A 14,580-nucleotide genomic window follows, 5' to 3' on the forward strand; every position below is an offset into this window, starting at 1 on the left:
TTTTATTAAGTTGAGAAAGTACTCCTCTATTCCTAGTTTGCTGAGCGTTTTTAATCATAAAGGAGTGTTGGTGTTTGTCAGATGTTTTTTATGCATCTACTGATATGATAATATACTTTTCTTTTTTTATCCTGTTGTTGTGAAGCATTACATGATTGATTTTTGAATGCTGAACTAGACTTATATACCTGGGTTAAATCCCACTTAGTTACCAGTGTATAACTTTTAAATACTTTTTAATATTCAATTTGCTAGTATTTTATTAAGGAATTTTGCATATATGTTCATGAGACATCCTTTGCCCAGTATTTATTTTTTTTAATCTTTTTATTATTGAGTTATAGTAATTCTTTATGTATTCCGGATAGAAATGTCTTGTCAGAAGATGGGATCAGGAGGGAGACAAACCATAAGAAACTCCTAATCTCACAAAACAAACTGAAGGTTGCTGTGGCAGGGGTAGGGAGAGGGTGACGGGGCTATGGACATTGAGGAGGGTATGTGATATAGTGAGTGCTGTGAAATGTGTAAGTCTGACGATTCACAGACCTCTACCCCTGTGTTTTCCCTGTTGAGTTTAATATGTTAATAAAAGTAATTAATAAAAAAAGAAATATCTTGTCAGATACATGATTTGTAAATATTTTCTAGTATTTTGTGGGTTTGATTTTTCATTACTTGGTGGTGTCCTTTGAAATACAAAAGTTTTTTTTTATCTTTTAATTTTGATAAGGTCCATTTAATTTTTTCCTTTTCTTTTTTGCTTATGCTTTTGGCTTTATGTCTAAAAATCCTTTGCAAAAACCTATTTTATGAAAATTGTTTCCTATAGTTTCTTCTGAATTTTATACTTTTGCTCTTATATTTAAGTACTTGGTTAATTTTGAGTTTTTTATATATGGTATGAGATAAAGATCCAATTTAATTCTGCATGTGGCTATCCAGTTTCCTTGCACCATTTGTTGAAAATGCTATTCTTTTCTCACTGAATGGTTTTGTCATTTTTGCTGAAAATCAGTTGACCAAAAATACAAGGTTCATTCTGGACTCTCAGTTTTATTCCATTGATCCGTATGTCTATCCTGTGCCAGTACTACAGTCTCTTGATTACTGTTGATTTATAATAAGTTTTGAAATTGGGAAGGGTAAATCCTTTATTCTTTTTTCTCAGTCTTGTTTTAGCTATTTTGTGTTTCTTGCAATCCCACATGAATTTTAGAATCAGTTTGTTGATTTCTACAAAAAGTCAGTTAGGATTCTGATACAGCTTACATTGAATCTGTAGATCAATTTAGGGAATATTGCCAACTTGTGTTTTTTAATTAAAAAGTCAGTAAATGTACATGGTGAAAAAATTCAACCAATATACAAGGATATATAATAAAAACAAAATCTGTCTCTTGCATAGTCCCCTCCCAATGGATTATGGACTTTCTGTTTATATTCTTGATGCTGATTATTAAAAGTGGCTCTTTGGAAAGTAGTGCGAATAGTCTATGTCAATATGTTGTCATGCGTCTACACATATATTTAAAAACTAAAGCTGGGTTTTGTTGCTGGTTTAATGTTGCCTATCTGCTGATGTAACTTGGCAATATATATTACATCTCTTTAAAATGATGGAACCAAAATGCAAGTGTACTTCTAAATACTAAAGCATTTGCTTAATACTAATAAATATCTTGATGTCTTTTATTTCTATTTGATACTGTCTTTTATTCTCTGCTCTTTCTGTGAACAAAATATCCATAAGATATTTGCATTAGAACTACTAGCTTAATGATTATTGATTATTGAATAATTAATGAGCTCCATGCAAGAGAGATATACTTCATAGTATTCAACAGATGTTCATTAAATGCCTACTGGGCTGAAGCAAGATCAGAGATATTACTAACTGTTTTATGTTCTTTTGGTATGCCTTATGCTGTTAACATATGATGAATGCTAGGACTATTTAATTTTCTTCTCATTGTTAAAAATTAATAGTTTTTTGTTTTTGTTTTTTTTTTACTTATGTCTAGATAGTTTGAAGTCTCTTTTGCCAAAAAGTCACAAAGCCATTACTTTTTGATGTGTATGAGTTGCTTTGTTCTTTATATACCATATAATGGCAGTGTTAAACAGTCTTTGGAAACTAGTAAGAGGTGTGTGAGTAGGCCTGTATGTTAGGAAATACCTATTGAAAATAAAGTCTTGCAATTGCTAAAAAAAAAAAAAAACCCTCTTAACATAAATAATGTACCAAAAGCTTACCTGATTATGTAAATCCTTCAGTTTCAAGTGATCAAGGATAATCAGTTGCCATATGTCCTAACTTAGAAGATCAGTATATACCTATTTTGTAGATATTTGTGGGAAGTAATATTTTTCCTTTGTTAATAAATTCCTTCTAATAGACCATAATATTTTTCTTAAGAGGAAGGTTTAGTGTCATTGTTTCTTCTGAGAGATTGTAGTTGTTCTTTGAAGGTTCTTTTCTACTCCTAAATTTTCTTGGTAGGATTTATTAAAAGATTTTAAAGCCATATTGTAGTAATTTTATCTATATTCTGTTAATTAAATATTAAATTCTAGACCTAGATTTGAGTTATTAGAAATAAAGTATATGACTAAAGGCATTCTTACCAGTAACGTATAGAAATCATGTATTCCATTTTTACATATTTCCAAGAATTTGTAAATGACTTTATAATATGTATATTCGATTCACATAACTTTTCTCTTGCCAGATGATGGACCAAGCCAAAGTGATTCTGTTATTGAGACTGCCATGACACTACCAAGTGAATCCAGAGTCAATGTACACGCTATCGTCACATTAAAAATATTAGACTATAGGTATGTAATTTTCTCAAACACTATAAAACATATAGAAAACTTTGAGAAATAATCCTTCACATAAAAGGAAAGTTGGTGAGGAAGAATTCATCAGAGTATATTTGCACTTAGATTAATAGCAAGTGACGCAAAAACAGTGATGAGATAAAAGCATATTAAAAGTGATTCAAACAGAAGGAAAAATAAAAGATTTTAGCTTTAAAAAAAAAAAAAAAGGGGCGCCTGGGTGGCTCAGTGGGTTAAAGCCTCTGCCTTCGGCTCAGGTCATGATCCCAGAGTCCTGGGATCGAGCCCCACATCGGGCTCTCTGCTCCGCGGGGAGCCTGCTTCCTCCTCTCTCTCACTCTCTGCCTGCCTCTCTGCCTACTTGTGATCTCTGTCTGTCAAATAAATAAATAAAATCTTAAAAAAAAAAAAAAAAAAAAAGTAAGTGAACTTAAATACCATTCCTTCAGTGATTTATATTTATTATGCTTAAGAGATAGATGTTTATTCATATTGACATTTTTATAATAAAGAACATTTTGTTATAAAAAATAAGATGAAAGTACTGTTTGGTAGTAAAGTTTTTTTGACTCAGTAAACAGTATCAAGATGATTTTATATTGGGAAAGACTCTACTAGTAAATAAGAAATTAATATCAGTTAGTTAATGAAGACCTTAAGCAGACAAAGCTTGAGAGGTTGTATCCCATTAATACATCTAAGCCAAATAATATGCCATAATAATATTATACTCTATTACATATGTATTAAACCTGAAACAGTTGCTATATTGGTGTATAAGTTGATATAAAAGTCTAAAAATGTTTATATTATGGAAATGTATTTGATTGGGGAAAGAAGATACCTCTGCAATATTGTTAAGTATTCTTTCAGTACTATCTAGGCAACAATGATAAAATTAACCAATGCTGTCAAACCTTCTACAGTGATTGGTTCATGTCTGGATATTGTAATGAAAATACAAAAGGATACAGACTAAAGTTCAAGTCAGATGACCAGAGTTATTCAGTTATCTAACAGTAAGCATTGGTGTCTGGCCTCTTTTTCTTACTGTGTCAGTAGGAACCACTGACTTTCTCAAAGGTCAGGATACAGTTTCTAGTTTAGATCTATTGTTTTATTCACATTGTTTCCCCCTCTGGTCTAACACTCTTTGATGTATGTAGAAATCCCTGATCTAAGCCAGCTTCCTTCTTAGACACTGTAACACAAGATGTACTCTTCCATATTTATATTTGTATCCCTCTTTTCTCATAGCATAGCATGGCAGCTTAGCATGCTTCTCTTCCACATAATATACCCATTTATTAATAGATATTTTTGGAACCTACTAGGTTTCAAATCCTATGCTAGGTGTCATAATACACCAAAAGATGATGAGACAGACTTGATTCTTGCCTTAGAATTTTTTTTTCTCTGCCTTCATTCCCTCATTCCTGAATGGAAACGATTTATTGTGTCTGTGTTCTGTGCTGGGCATTGTACTAGGTGTTTTACACATGCTGTTGCTTTTAATCTTCCAAACAATCTATAAAGTAATATTGATACAATTTTATTTGAGATAACAGTTCCCACTTTTTAAAGTCACAAATATCAGGGCGCCTGGCTGGCTCAGTTGTAAGTGTCTGCCTTCAGCTCAGGTCCTGGGCAGGCTCAAGTCATGATCCCAGAGTCCTGGGATTGGGCCCCGCATCAGGCTCCCGGCTCTGCGGGAAGCCTGCTTCTCCCTTTCCCACTCCCTCTGCTTGTGTTCCCTCTCTTGCTGTGTGTCTCTCTCTCAAATAAATAAATAATATCTTAAAAAAAATAAAAACAAAGCCATAGATATCACAAAAGTGTTTTAAATAGCACTGAAGACCATACATCTTATATTGTTTTGATTCTAAATTTATTATAATTTATTTTCCTCAGAGACTTTAATTGAAAAGGAATATTCCATAAAATATAAATGATTCCCAATATCAAAGCATAAATGCTTTCAACTAAGTTTTTTTGAAAGAGTGTAATCTTCAGTGTTCGATTACAATAAATCAGTTCCCCATGATTTGAGCATTTCTGATTAAAAAGATAAAAATCTTATTGACACATAGAAGATAGGGCTGTACAGCAGAAGTAGAAGGTATAAAAACTGAAATTTAGGCTGTCTTTTTACCTATCTGTATTACAGTGCCTTTCTTACAGGTTTCTCTATATTGGACTTTATATGTAATAATTATTTTCTTATTCATAAAGCCATTAATTTGGCATTCCATCAACAGTATTTCTAAGTGGATGATATATTAGGTATTGAAAATTATAAAAGAAGAATGTGGGGACAAATGGCTAATTATAACATCAACAAATTGTTAAATCTGCAAATGTCAGAGTACTACTCTACTTTCATTTAAGATTAATTGTATGCTTTATTGAAAATCTTACTGAAAAGGAAATTTATTTACATTTATATTTGCAAAAGGTCTGGCCCACATAACAATCAATAGTTCTTCAGATTCTAATTTCACAGAACTGAGGTTAAGAGAAAGTAAATTTTAAAAAAGCTCCTTAATGGTAAAACCAGGAATGGTTTAGTCTAAGGCCACTACCCTGTCTACCTTGTCACATGCTTAAAGATAAAGAAGTTGGCTCAGAAACTGTTGAGTATAATGTTGAAATTTTATTTTTTAATTTGTATTTTTTTAAAGGTTTTATTTATTTTACAGAGACAGAGCACAAGCAGGGGGAATAGCAGAGGGAGAAGGAGAAGAGGCTCCCTTCTGAGCAGAGAGGCTAATGTGGGGCTCGATCCCAGGACCCTGGGATCATGACCTGAGCCAAAGGCAGATACTTAAGTGATTGAGCCACCCAGGTGCCACAGTGTTAAACTTTTAGAAATGATTGTTACCTTGCAGCAAGTTAACTATATAGCTACATAAAGTTAGCAAATAGTCCCTGAGAAAAGGGATGGCAACAGCTTTAAAATGATAGATTAGTTCTATTCTGAGGTAGAGGAATCCATTTACTAATTACTGCCCATTACTATGTGATTTCTAAACATCTTGGACTCTGAAAATATATCTAATTTTATTCACACTGAGTAAGTGAATGCTCAGAAGGTATGGTACAATGTACTGTGATACAATATGTTGCCTGAATTCTTAATGGTGAATATTTTGTGAGTTTGTAGGTTTTTGTGGCATTCTTCTTCAGTGTTCTTCATAAACAACTGCCTTCTGTGTTGAAAACACAAAATCTTTAAGGGTCTTTGAAAGTGAAAAGTAATAATTATATCTTTCTGGACTACTAAGGATGATGCTTTTTTAAATCATTTTTCATTTAGTGATAAACAAACAACTTTAATTCCTGATGAAGTATTTGATGCAGTGAAAAGCAACATTATCACTTCTGTTAACTTCAGTAAGAATCAGCTATGTGAAATTCCTAAAAGGTGAGAATCGTTCATGATGTCATTTCTGTTAAGTTGTGACTCATTTCAGTTGTGTTTGTATCTCAGTGACACGAATAATGATTTTTCATGTTTTTTTAATTTAAAACATATGTAGGGTTTTTTCATTATTGATATTTGAGGGATTTAACAAATTACAATTAAGTATTCTCTGAGACATAGTAACATCAGTTCTGAGAGGTATATAAGTTTTTTTTTAATTTGATTTCTTTCCCTTTTATATTTTAAACATGGAAAATAGGTATTAGAATTATTAAAAGTATAAATTTTTCCATGTAATGAAATACTAGAGGAAAAGTTTTAAGATACCATCCAAAGCCAGGTACATGTGGATTAATAGGAGTTTTTATTTTGGGCTATATGTTAATGAATTGCTAAGCCACTGAATTTTTCACTGATAGTAAAAGCAATAAAAAACAGATAATCCTGTTAATATTTTCCTCCCAGAAAAGGATTCTTCACTATCAAATACTAGAACTCATGTGCATTGTACTTGTACTGTTCAATATGTCTTTGTTGATATTAGTTATGGCAAATCTTTAGGTTATGAGAGAAAATTAGTTTAGTATGATATGGAACTTTTAAAATGATTGTTATCTTGCAGTAAACTATATACCCAAAGAAAGCTGACAAGTAAAGCAACAGTAGGGCAGACAGAATAGATAAAGAACTTAGACAATGGACTCAATTGCTTGTATCTGTAACCCAGATCAGTGAGCTGTGTGGCTTTCAACAAGCTAACTAGCTGCTCTTAGTTTCCCTACCTATGATGTAAAGATACTAGAGTACATATTTTATGAGAATTAAATTAAATGACATAATCCACCCAGAGCATTTAAGCAGTACCTGCACTTAGTAAGCACTTAAGTACTTAAAAAAAAAAAAAAAGGTGATTGGGAATATAAAATTTGACTGTCAAAAACATTTTTTCGATGTTTAAAATTTTTAAATAGTCAGACAAACTTTAACTTGCTTTCTGTTTTGCAGGGCCTAGTTTGGAGAATATAGATCTTAAAAGTAAAATAACTTTGAGATTCCATAGCAAAAAGAGATCTATTTCATCTCCTCTCTTGTTTAAAGGACTGTGAGAATACTTGATAGAAGAACTGAACAGTTAGATTTGCTCTCAGGATACGTTTGCCTGAGGGATCCTGGGTCAAAACTGGGAATGAAGATGGAAGGAGTTAAAACACATCACCTTATTACTTACTTTCTCATTTTACCTCAACCTGGTAATTCATATGCAAAACAATATGGTATTCTGTTACTCCATTATTTCATCATAATTTTGGCAATTTAGATGACCAAAGAAGAGATAGTAAGGACATAACTTGATTTAGAGAGTTTCTGAGTAATTTTCCTTTAATTTTTTTTTCACAAGTCATACATTTCCTTATATGATTTCCTGATTGTGAAAATAATACTTACTCATAAAATTTTGGACAAAATCAAGGGACAGATCTTTTGTAGTCCTATTGCTATTCATGGCATGTTTTATTTCAAACTGTTTCCCCTTTAGAATTATATTTGCAGTTTGTATCTTAACTGGTTTATTTGTCCTAAGTGTTTTCCTATGTTGTAAACAATATTTTTAAAATACTGTTTATATTACAATATACAATATATATAATATACTATATACTACAAGTTGATTATGGCAATAAATAAAACAAAACATACTGGTTTTTTTCAACCAGATTTCCAGAAGAATTACCTAAAGGAGTATGGCTCTCAATACATATATCAAAAAACTTTCCAAAAAAGTTTTATCAGTTACATATCCAAACTCATCTTTCTTTAGCACAGCAGTTGATAGTCTTTCTTTCATATGATTTCATTTCTTGGCAAATCATATCTAACATTTCTTGTTCTTTTAGTTAATGACATGCTTTAAAATCACTAAGGTTGAGTAGACTTACTTAGCAATAGTTAAGTCTTCTCTTTAAGTCTTTGACTTAAGTTGTGTAGTCATGACACTTACCAAACCTAGGAATTGACTTAGTATTCTCTTGAAGTCATGATTAATCTAATGATAATTTGGACAAAAAATACTATACTTTAATAATGTTGACATATCATAGTTAAAAAACTTTCTGAAGTACTCAGATACAGAGAATATTATACTATGCAACCTAAAAAAAAAACCTATTATAGAATACAAACTGATTGAAATTGTGAGAAAAGTAAAAGTTACAGAAAATCTTAACTTGCAAAAATAATATAGGATTTTTTCCTCCTATTGTTTGCTTGTAGTTTTGAAGTTCTGACAGTGAATTCAAGAGCTAACATTTTTAAATTACTTTTGTTTCAGAATTGTGGAACTGAAAGAAATGGTTTCTGATGTCAATCTCAGTTTTAATAAGCTTTCCTTTATATCCTTGGAATTATGTGTGCTTCAAAAATTGACTTTTTTAGATCTCAGGTATTTATTGATGTTACTGCTTCACTTTTTCATTATAACTTGTCTTTGAGTTTTGCCTAACATTTACTGTTCCCTCATGTTTCCTAAGTAAGTGTGGAAATTACTCTTTAGTTTATTAATTACGTCTTAGGACAAATCTAAAATTAAGCATTTGGGAAATCTTTTAATCAAGTATCTATCATTTTTAGGCAGTTTGTAAGTTAAATAAGAAATAATTCTTTAGAATAGTAGAGCATGTTAACACATTCTTTAAATTCATGCTTAAGTAAAATTACAAATAACCCATGGAAAATGTTTGTTTCCTGTGTTTCCTTTTCTGAAAACAAATAGCATAAAACTGTCAAAAATCCTGTGCTAGCATAGAGGATAGCATGGCTTCTCTTAAGAAGAACCTATTTGGTTTCAAAATATTACAGTAAACATTCAAGGTCAGAAAGAAAGAAAAAGACCCCGAAGACTGGCAACAAAAGGGAAGGAACTATTTAACACTCTGCAGAAGTAATAGGAAGTTTAATTTAAATATGTCCTAAGTTGAAGTGACAGGATCAGAATTGCCACAGTTCTTAGAGGGTAATAATAAATGACTCAGAGGTAGATAGTCAAATATTTATTTGTTTGGGCTTTAAGTCTTTATTTGTAAGCTATAGCTCTATTATCTCCACTTGCTACTCATGTATAATTACTAGGTGTGCTTTTAGTTTATTTCAGCGGTAGCTCTTCTTGATCTGCTCAAGCAATAGGTAAATAACAATAAGCTGAATTATATCTGAGGATTTTTCTACCTATAGACGCTTTTTTTTTTTTTTGGCTTTTGGGATTAAAGCAAATCTACTAATACTCTGCTCCTTTTAAATGTAGAATTGCTTCTGTTTTGGGGTGGCAGTTACACTGGCAAAGCAGTGTAAAACCATATTGTAGGTCAGTATTAATGGAGAGGAGAGAATGGATTAATGCACTCATTACTGCTCTCTTTATTTTTGTCCCATTCTTTAGGGGGTGTGTGTGTATGCCATTGTTTATAGTTTTAGGTTTCTAATTAAGTGAGTAATGTACACTTTTGTTTATTTTATTTTATTTTTTTTAATTTATTTGACAGAGAGGGAGAGAGCACAAGTAGGGGAGTAGCAGAGGGAGAGAGAGAAGCAGGCTCCCCACTGAGCAGAGAGCCTGATGCACGGCTTGATCCCAGGACCCTGAGATCATGACCTGAGCCGAAGGGAGTCGCTTAACTGACTGAGCCACCCCGGCGTTTCTAACGTACACTTTTTTCCTGATACCAGTAGATATATAAGACTCTAGGGAAAGGATAGAAACCAGCAGTAGGGTATTTGGTACAGCTTAATAAAGACATTAGCTGTACAGAGAAAAGAAAAAAACATAGGTGTAGAAAGTATGACTAACATATTAGTAGGCTTGACTTCTGAACACAAAAATATTTAGAGAAAATTACCCAGTTGTAAGAGGTAATAACTGTCTAGTTGAATATAATTTTCTCACAATATTTTCTATTATAAGTAATTAAATAGGCTCTAGAATCCTTCCGCCTTCTTGTTGTTAACCTTTCTTTTAACATTGTTCCCAGATCCTTCTAACAATAAATGAGATTCTGTTTACACCCATGCTTCATTCTAAGAATCTTAAAAAATACATGCATTGGGCAAATTGAAATTTTAAACTTAGGGGAGAAATGGACTTACTTAATATCTGCAGTAGAAAGCCCCAAATTTATAAATATATAGAATCGTATCACTTCCCTCTTTCATTTTTTTTTTCCATAAAATTTTACAGTTCTGCTTAGAGTAGAATTTCATGTCTGTATGCAAGACACATGTATTAAACACCAATCAAATATTTGTGGAATCAAACAGTGTGGCATGATTTCAAGGGCCCTATCTGTGAGACATATTTCTGAGATCAGTTTGAAAGAAATAGTAATTAGTTCACAATGTTTTGCCCTATTAAATGTATTACTAAAGAGTTGGTTGCTTTATAGGTTGTGTATTGTCTGCCTTTTTTTTTTAAATTTTAAAGATTTTATTTATTTATTTGACAGATAGAGATCACAAGTAGACAGAGAGGCAGGCAGAGAGAGAGGAGGGAGCAGGTTCCCCACCTAGCAGAGAGCCTGACACAGGGCTCCATCCCAGGACCCTGAGATCATGACCTGAGCCGAAGGCAGAGGCTTTTAACCCACTGAGCCACGCAGGCGCCCTATAGGTTGTGTATTGGTAATCAAATAACTGAGGCAGTTGACTGATTCAGAATTCTCAGGACTCAGCCTTAATGAGATCAGATCAAGGACTAACAGAGCTATGTAATTTTTTTGTCTGATCAACACTTTATTCTTTAAGATTTTTAAATTTTTTTTATTTTTTAAGATTTTATTTATTTACTTTGAGAGTCAGCATGCATCAGAGAGAGAGTACCACCGGAGGGAAGGGGCAGAGGGAGAGGGAGAAGCAGACTCCCTGATGAGCAGGGAGCCTGATGCGATGTGAGACTCGATCTCAGGACCCTGGGATCATGACCTGAGCCAAAGACAAATGTTGAACCAATTGAGTCACCCAGGCACCCTGATCAACACTTTAATTATAAATTAAAATTATACCTATTTTCAAACTTTGTAAATCATCTTTTTCTTTTCAATTTAGGAACAATTTTTTAAATTCTTTGCCTGAAGAAATGGAATCACTGATAAGACTACAAACAATTAATCTATCCTTTAACAGGTGAGAGACAGAACAGACTAATCTATGACTAAGGATTTTTATGTAGAGAATTTGAAGGACTTAGAGAATACACCTAAAAGAGCCAAATAAAAAAGCCCCATGTGTTTACTTTATTTAAATATCCAGGTTTATTTTCACAGCTGATATCCAGTAGACTTTTTGTTCCTTTTAACAATTTTAAGAAACTTGTAGCCAAATAGGAAGACAGATATGTAAATAAGTAATGAGGATTGCTGTAGTGAAAATGTCGTGCATAGGTGGTAAAAGTGTTTCCTGAGATTGCCTGAAGGCAGAGGAGACAGCATTGCAACTAAGACTTAAAAATGCGGTATCAGCCAGACACTCGGGAACAGGGCATCCCAGGCGGAGCAACTGGTGTGTACTAAGGCACAAACATAAGAGCATGGTGTGTTTGGGACAGCTCAAGAAGTTTTCTATGGCTTGGGCCATAAAGGAGGTGGGGAATAAAGGAACAGAAAGAACAAATGAATTTGGGCCTGTGAGCAGTAGTGAGTCCTGTCAGAGCTTTGTATGCCAACTGATAGATTTTATTCCTCAGTCTGAAGATGCTGCTAATAATTAGGAGTCACTAGTATTTATTTGGGACTTATTAAACTGCTGACACAGGACTAAGTGCATATATTATCTCATTTAATCCTCACAAAATGTGGTTTTCTATCATTATGAGGATTAGAAGTTAAGGAAATCATCCTGAGTGTCCATAAAATTTCTCCATGTAGGTATTTTTCCTTAGTTCGCTTTTACTTCTTGTGAGACAGGATTACTACCAGTATATTAAGTAAATATTAGATATTTATGTTTTGCTAAGGTTCATATAAATACAACATTATAGATCTGGGGTTTGAGCCCTGGTGGCTTGCCTCCAGTGGTTGGGCTCTTGACAACTATATCATTTGTTTTGTATAATGCACTTTGATTCTGGTAACAATCTAAATACTAATAGCTAACGTTTGTTTACTGTATTCCAGCTGAAATATAATCATTCAGTTCTTATAACAAGTGTGTAAGTTTAGTACCATTATTATTCCTCATTTGCAGTTAAGGAAGCTAAGGCAGAGTGATGTGTCTAAAATATTGCCTATCTAAATTTCTGTTCTGTCTGCTTCCTTATTGCTAGTGGTTTTTCAAGTGTAGGTTATATCATTGTTGTCATTATTTAAAAATATATGCACTTCTCAGATCTCTGCTAATTTTTATTTGCGAACTGAACTGTCAGTTCTCTGTTGGTCTAGTGAGTGGTCAGTCATATTGTCAAGTAATGTCTTAGGGAAGATAGCAAAAGCTAACCCTAACTTCTGTGTCAGCAGGTGAGCTACATCTTTTTGAATTAACTTATTCATGCATTGGTGGGAAGAAGAGGAAGGACTGCTTTGGGGCAGTGTGGTCCCTCTGTACTCCTAGTTATTAACTCTCCAGTCACTCTGGAACTTCAGAGCTGTCTTGAATTTATGCTTGCTACTGATTTTATCTATTTATCTTTCCTCCCTTCTTCCTTCCTCTCTTCTTCCCTCCTTCCTTTCTTCTTTCTTTCCTTTCTTCCTTCTACATCAAGGCAGCAAAAGAAGGGCAGTATAGGAAAGTAAAAAGGCCACAGCTATAAATCTCTACTTCAGCTCATCCCTGGTCTTTTCTAGTCCATACCACAGTTTATCTCACACTGAAACCATGCCAGCCTCTGCCCCCCAAAGATCCTCAATAATGTTGCATTAATTGCTGATATTGCTCTGAGAGCAGTCAGCCTTCCCTTCTTTTTTGTGACATCTTCAGTGTTGCTTTGGATGAGCAAGCAGCAGTCCATGTTAGTCATCTTTTCAAAAACCAAAAATGCACACATTTTGGAAGCTTCCATCAACGTAAAATACAACTTTCTAATATCTACTTAATATATTGGTAGTAATTCTGTTTCATAAGAAGTAAAAGCAAACTAAGGAAGAATACCTGCATGGGGACATTTTATGTAGAATCTCAGGAGGATTTCCTTGTCTATTAAATGTGAAAAGAAAAACATAGGAGAATTTACTCTAAACTTTTGTTGCATTTGCACAATTAATAGAAAATGTTACAAGTCTATGTAGTTAACATATATTTCAAGGTTTCTAAAATCAGTTCATTTTCTTAAAATTTGAATACAAGACTTAAACCAAATATAAAATAAATTATCCTAAAGAAACTATATCATGGTATCAAACTTAAGATCATCTATTTGAAGGAATGATTTTTGCCTTGATCCCAATATAGTTAGGTATTCTGTTCGTATTTTAATAGGTTCAAAATACTACCTGAAGTTCTGTATCACATCCCCACACTTGAAACAATTTTGATTAGTAACAATCAGGTTGGATCTGTAGACCCTCAGAAAATGAAGGCAATGGAAAATCTGATGACATTGGATCTTCAAAATAATGACCTCCTACAAATTCCACCAGAGCTTGGTAATTGTGTGACCTTAAGGTAACTACACCATTCTACTAAGTGTTTCCATTTATTTGATCAATTCATAAGTTGTTTCTTTTCTCTTGTTGAGGTACTCTCACATTAAAGTTGAATTAAAAAATTTAATGTTGTGTTGAAAATAACAGGTAGCAAAATCCAGAATCCCAATTCCATTTTTCAAGTTTTACCAAATAATATATTTTTAAATTTTGTTTGTATGGTATAATATATGTGTACATATAATAACTGTTTTTGGATACTTTTGTCATCACTGTGTATGTGTATAACTTGAAACTCCACTGCAAAAAAATGTCAGGGAAATATAAACTCCCCAGTTATGCATACAAAGTTTTTTAAAAATCTGATTACAGACTATCACCATTTATTTCAAGGCCAGCATGGTCTTTCTTATTCTTTCCGTTGACTGTTACCTTAGCCTCAAATGCCTCTACCCTGCTTTTATCAGTTATCATCCTAAATATCATCTTTGAAAACCTTCCCTTTTCTCCAAGCAGAGTTAGTCCCTCCCTCTGATTTTCCATCCTGCTTTGTTTGGACTCATTTGTATCATTTCTTTTTCCTCCTTTAGAAAAGAGTTGTTGTGCCTAGAACACAGAAAGCACTCAATAAGTGCTTGTTAAACGAATATAAAGAGAGTTTAAGATGTTGATAGAAAGCCAAGTACT

General features: G+C 33.0%; 1 protein-coding gene across 3 annotated transcripts in view; it reads left to right on the forward strand.

The window, feature by feature from the left end:
- LRRC40 (leucine rich repeat containing 40) overlaps positions 1-14,580 on the forward strand; it is a 55,405-nt gene that overhangs the window by 31,116 nt on the left and 9,709 nt on the right. For 2 of the 3 annotated variants that reach the window (XM_032301476.1, XM_032301477.1), the window contains exons 10-14: positions 2,733-2,841; positions 6,164-6,271; positions 8,601-8,711; positions 11,363-11,440; positions 13,727-13,912. In XM_032301476.1, the coding sequence (XP_032157367.1) occupies positions 2,733-2,841; positions 6,164-6,271; positions 8,601-8,711; positions 11,363-11,440; positions 13,727-13,912 (592 nt within the window). The remainder of the gene's footprint in view (positions 1-2,732; positions 2,842-6,163; positions 6,272-8,600; positions 8,712-11,362; positions 11,441-13,726; positions 13,913-14,580) is intronic. The other variant, XM_032301478.1, reaches the window with a different exon arrangement.

This window comes from Mustela erminea, chromosome 10 (assembly GCF_009829155.1).
Source record: "Mustela erminea isolate mMusErm1 chromosome 10, mMusErm1.Pri, whole genome shotgun sequence".
Taxonomy (NCBI): Eukaryota; Metazoa; Chordata; class Mammalia; order Carnivora; family Mustelidae; genus Mustela; species Mustela erminea.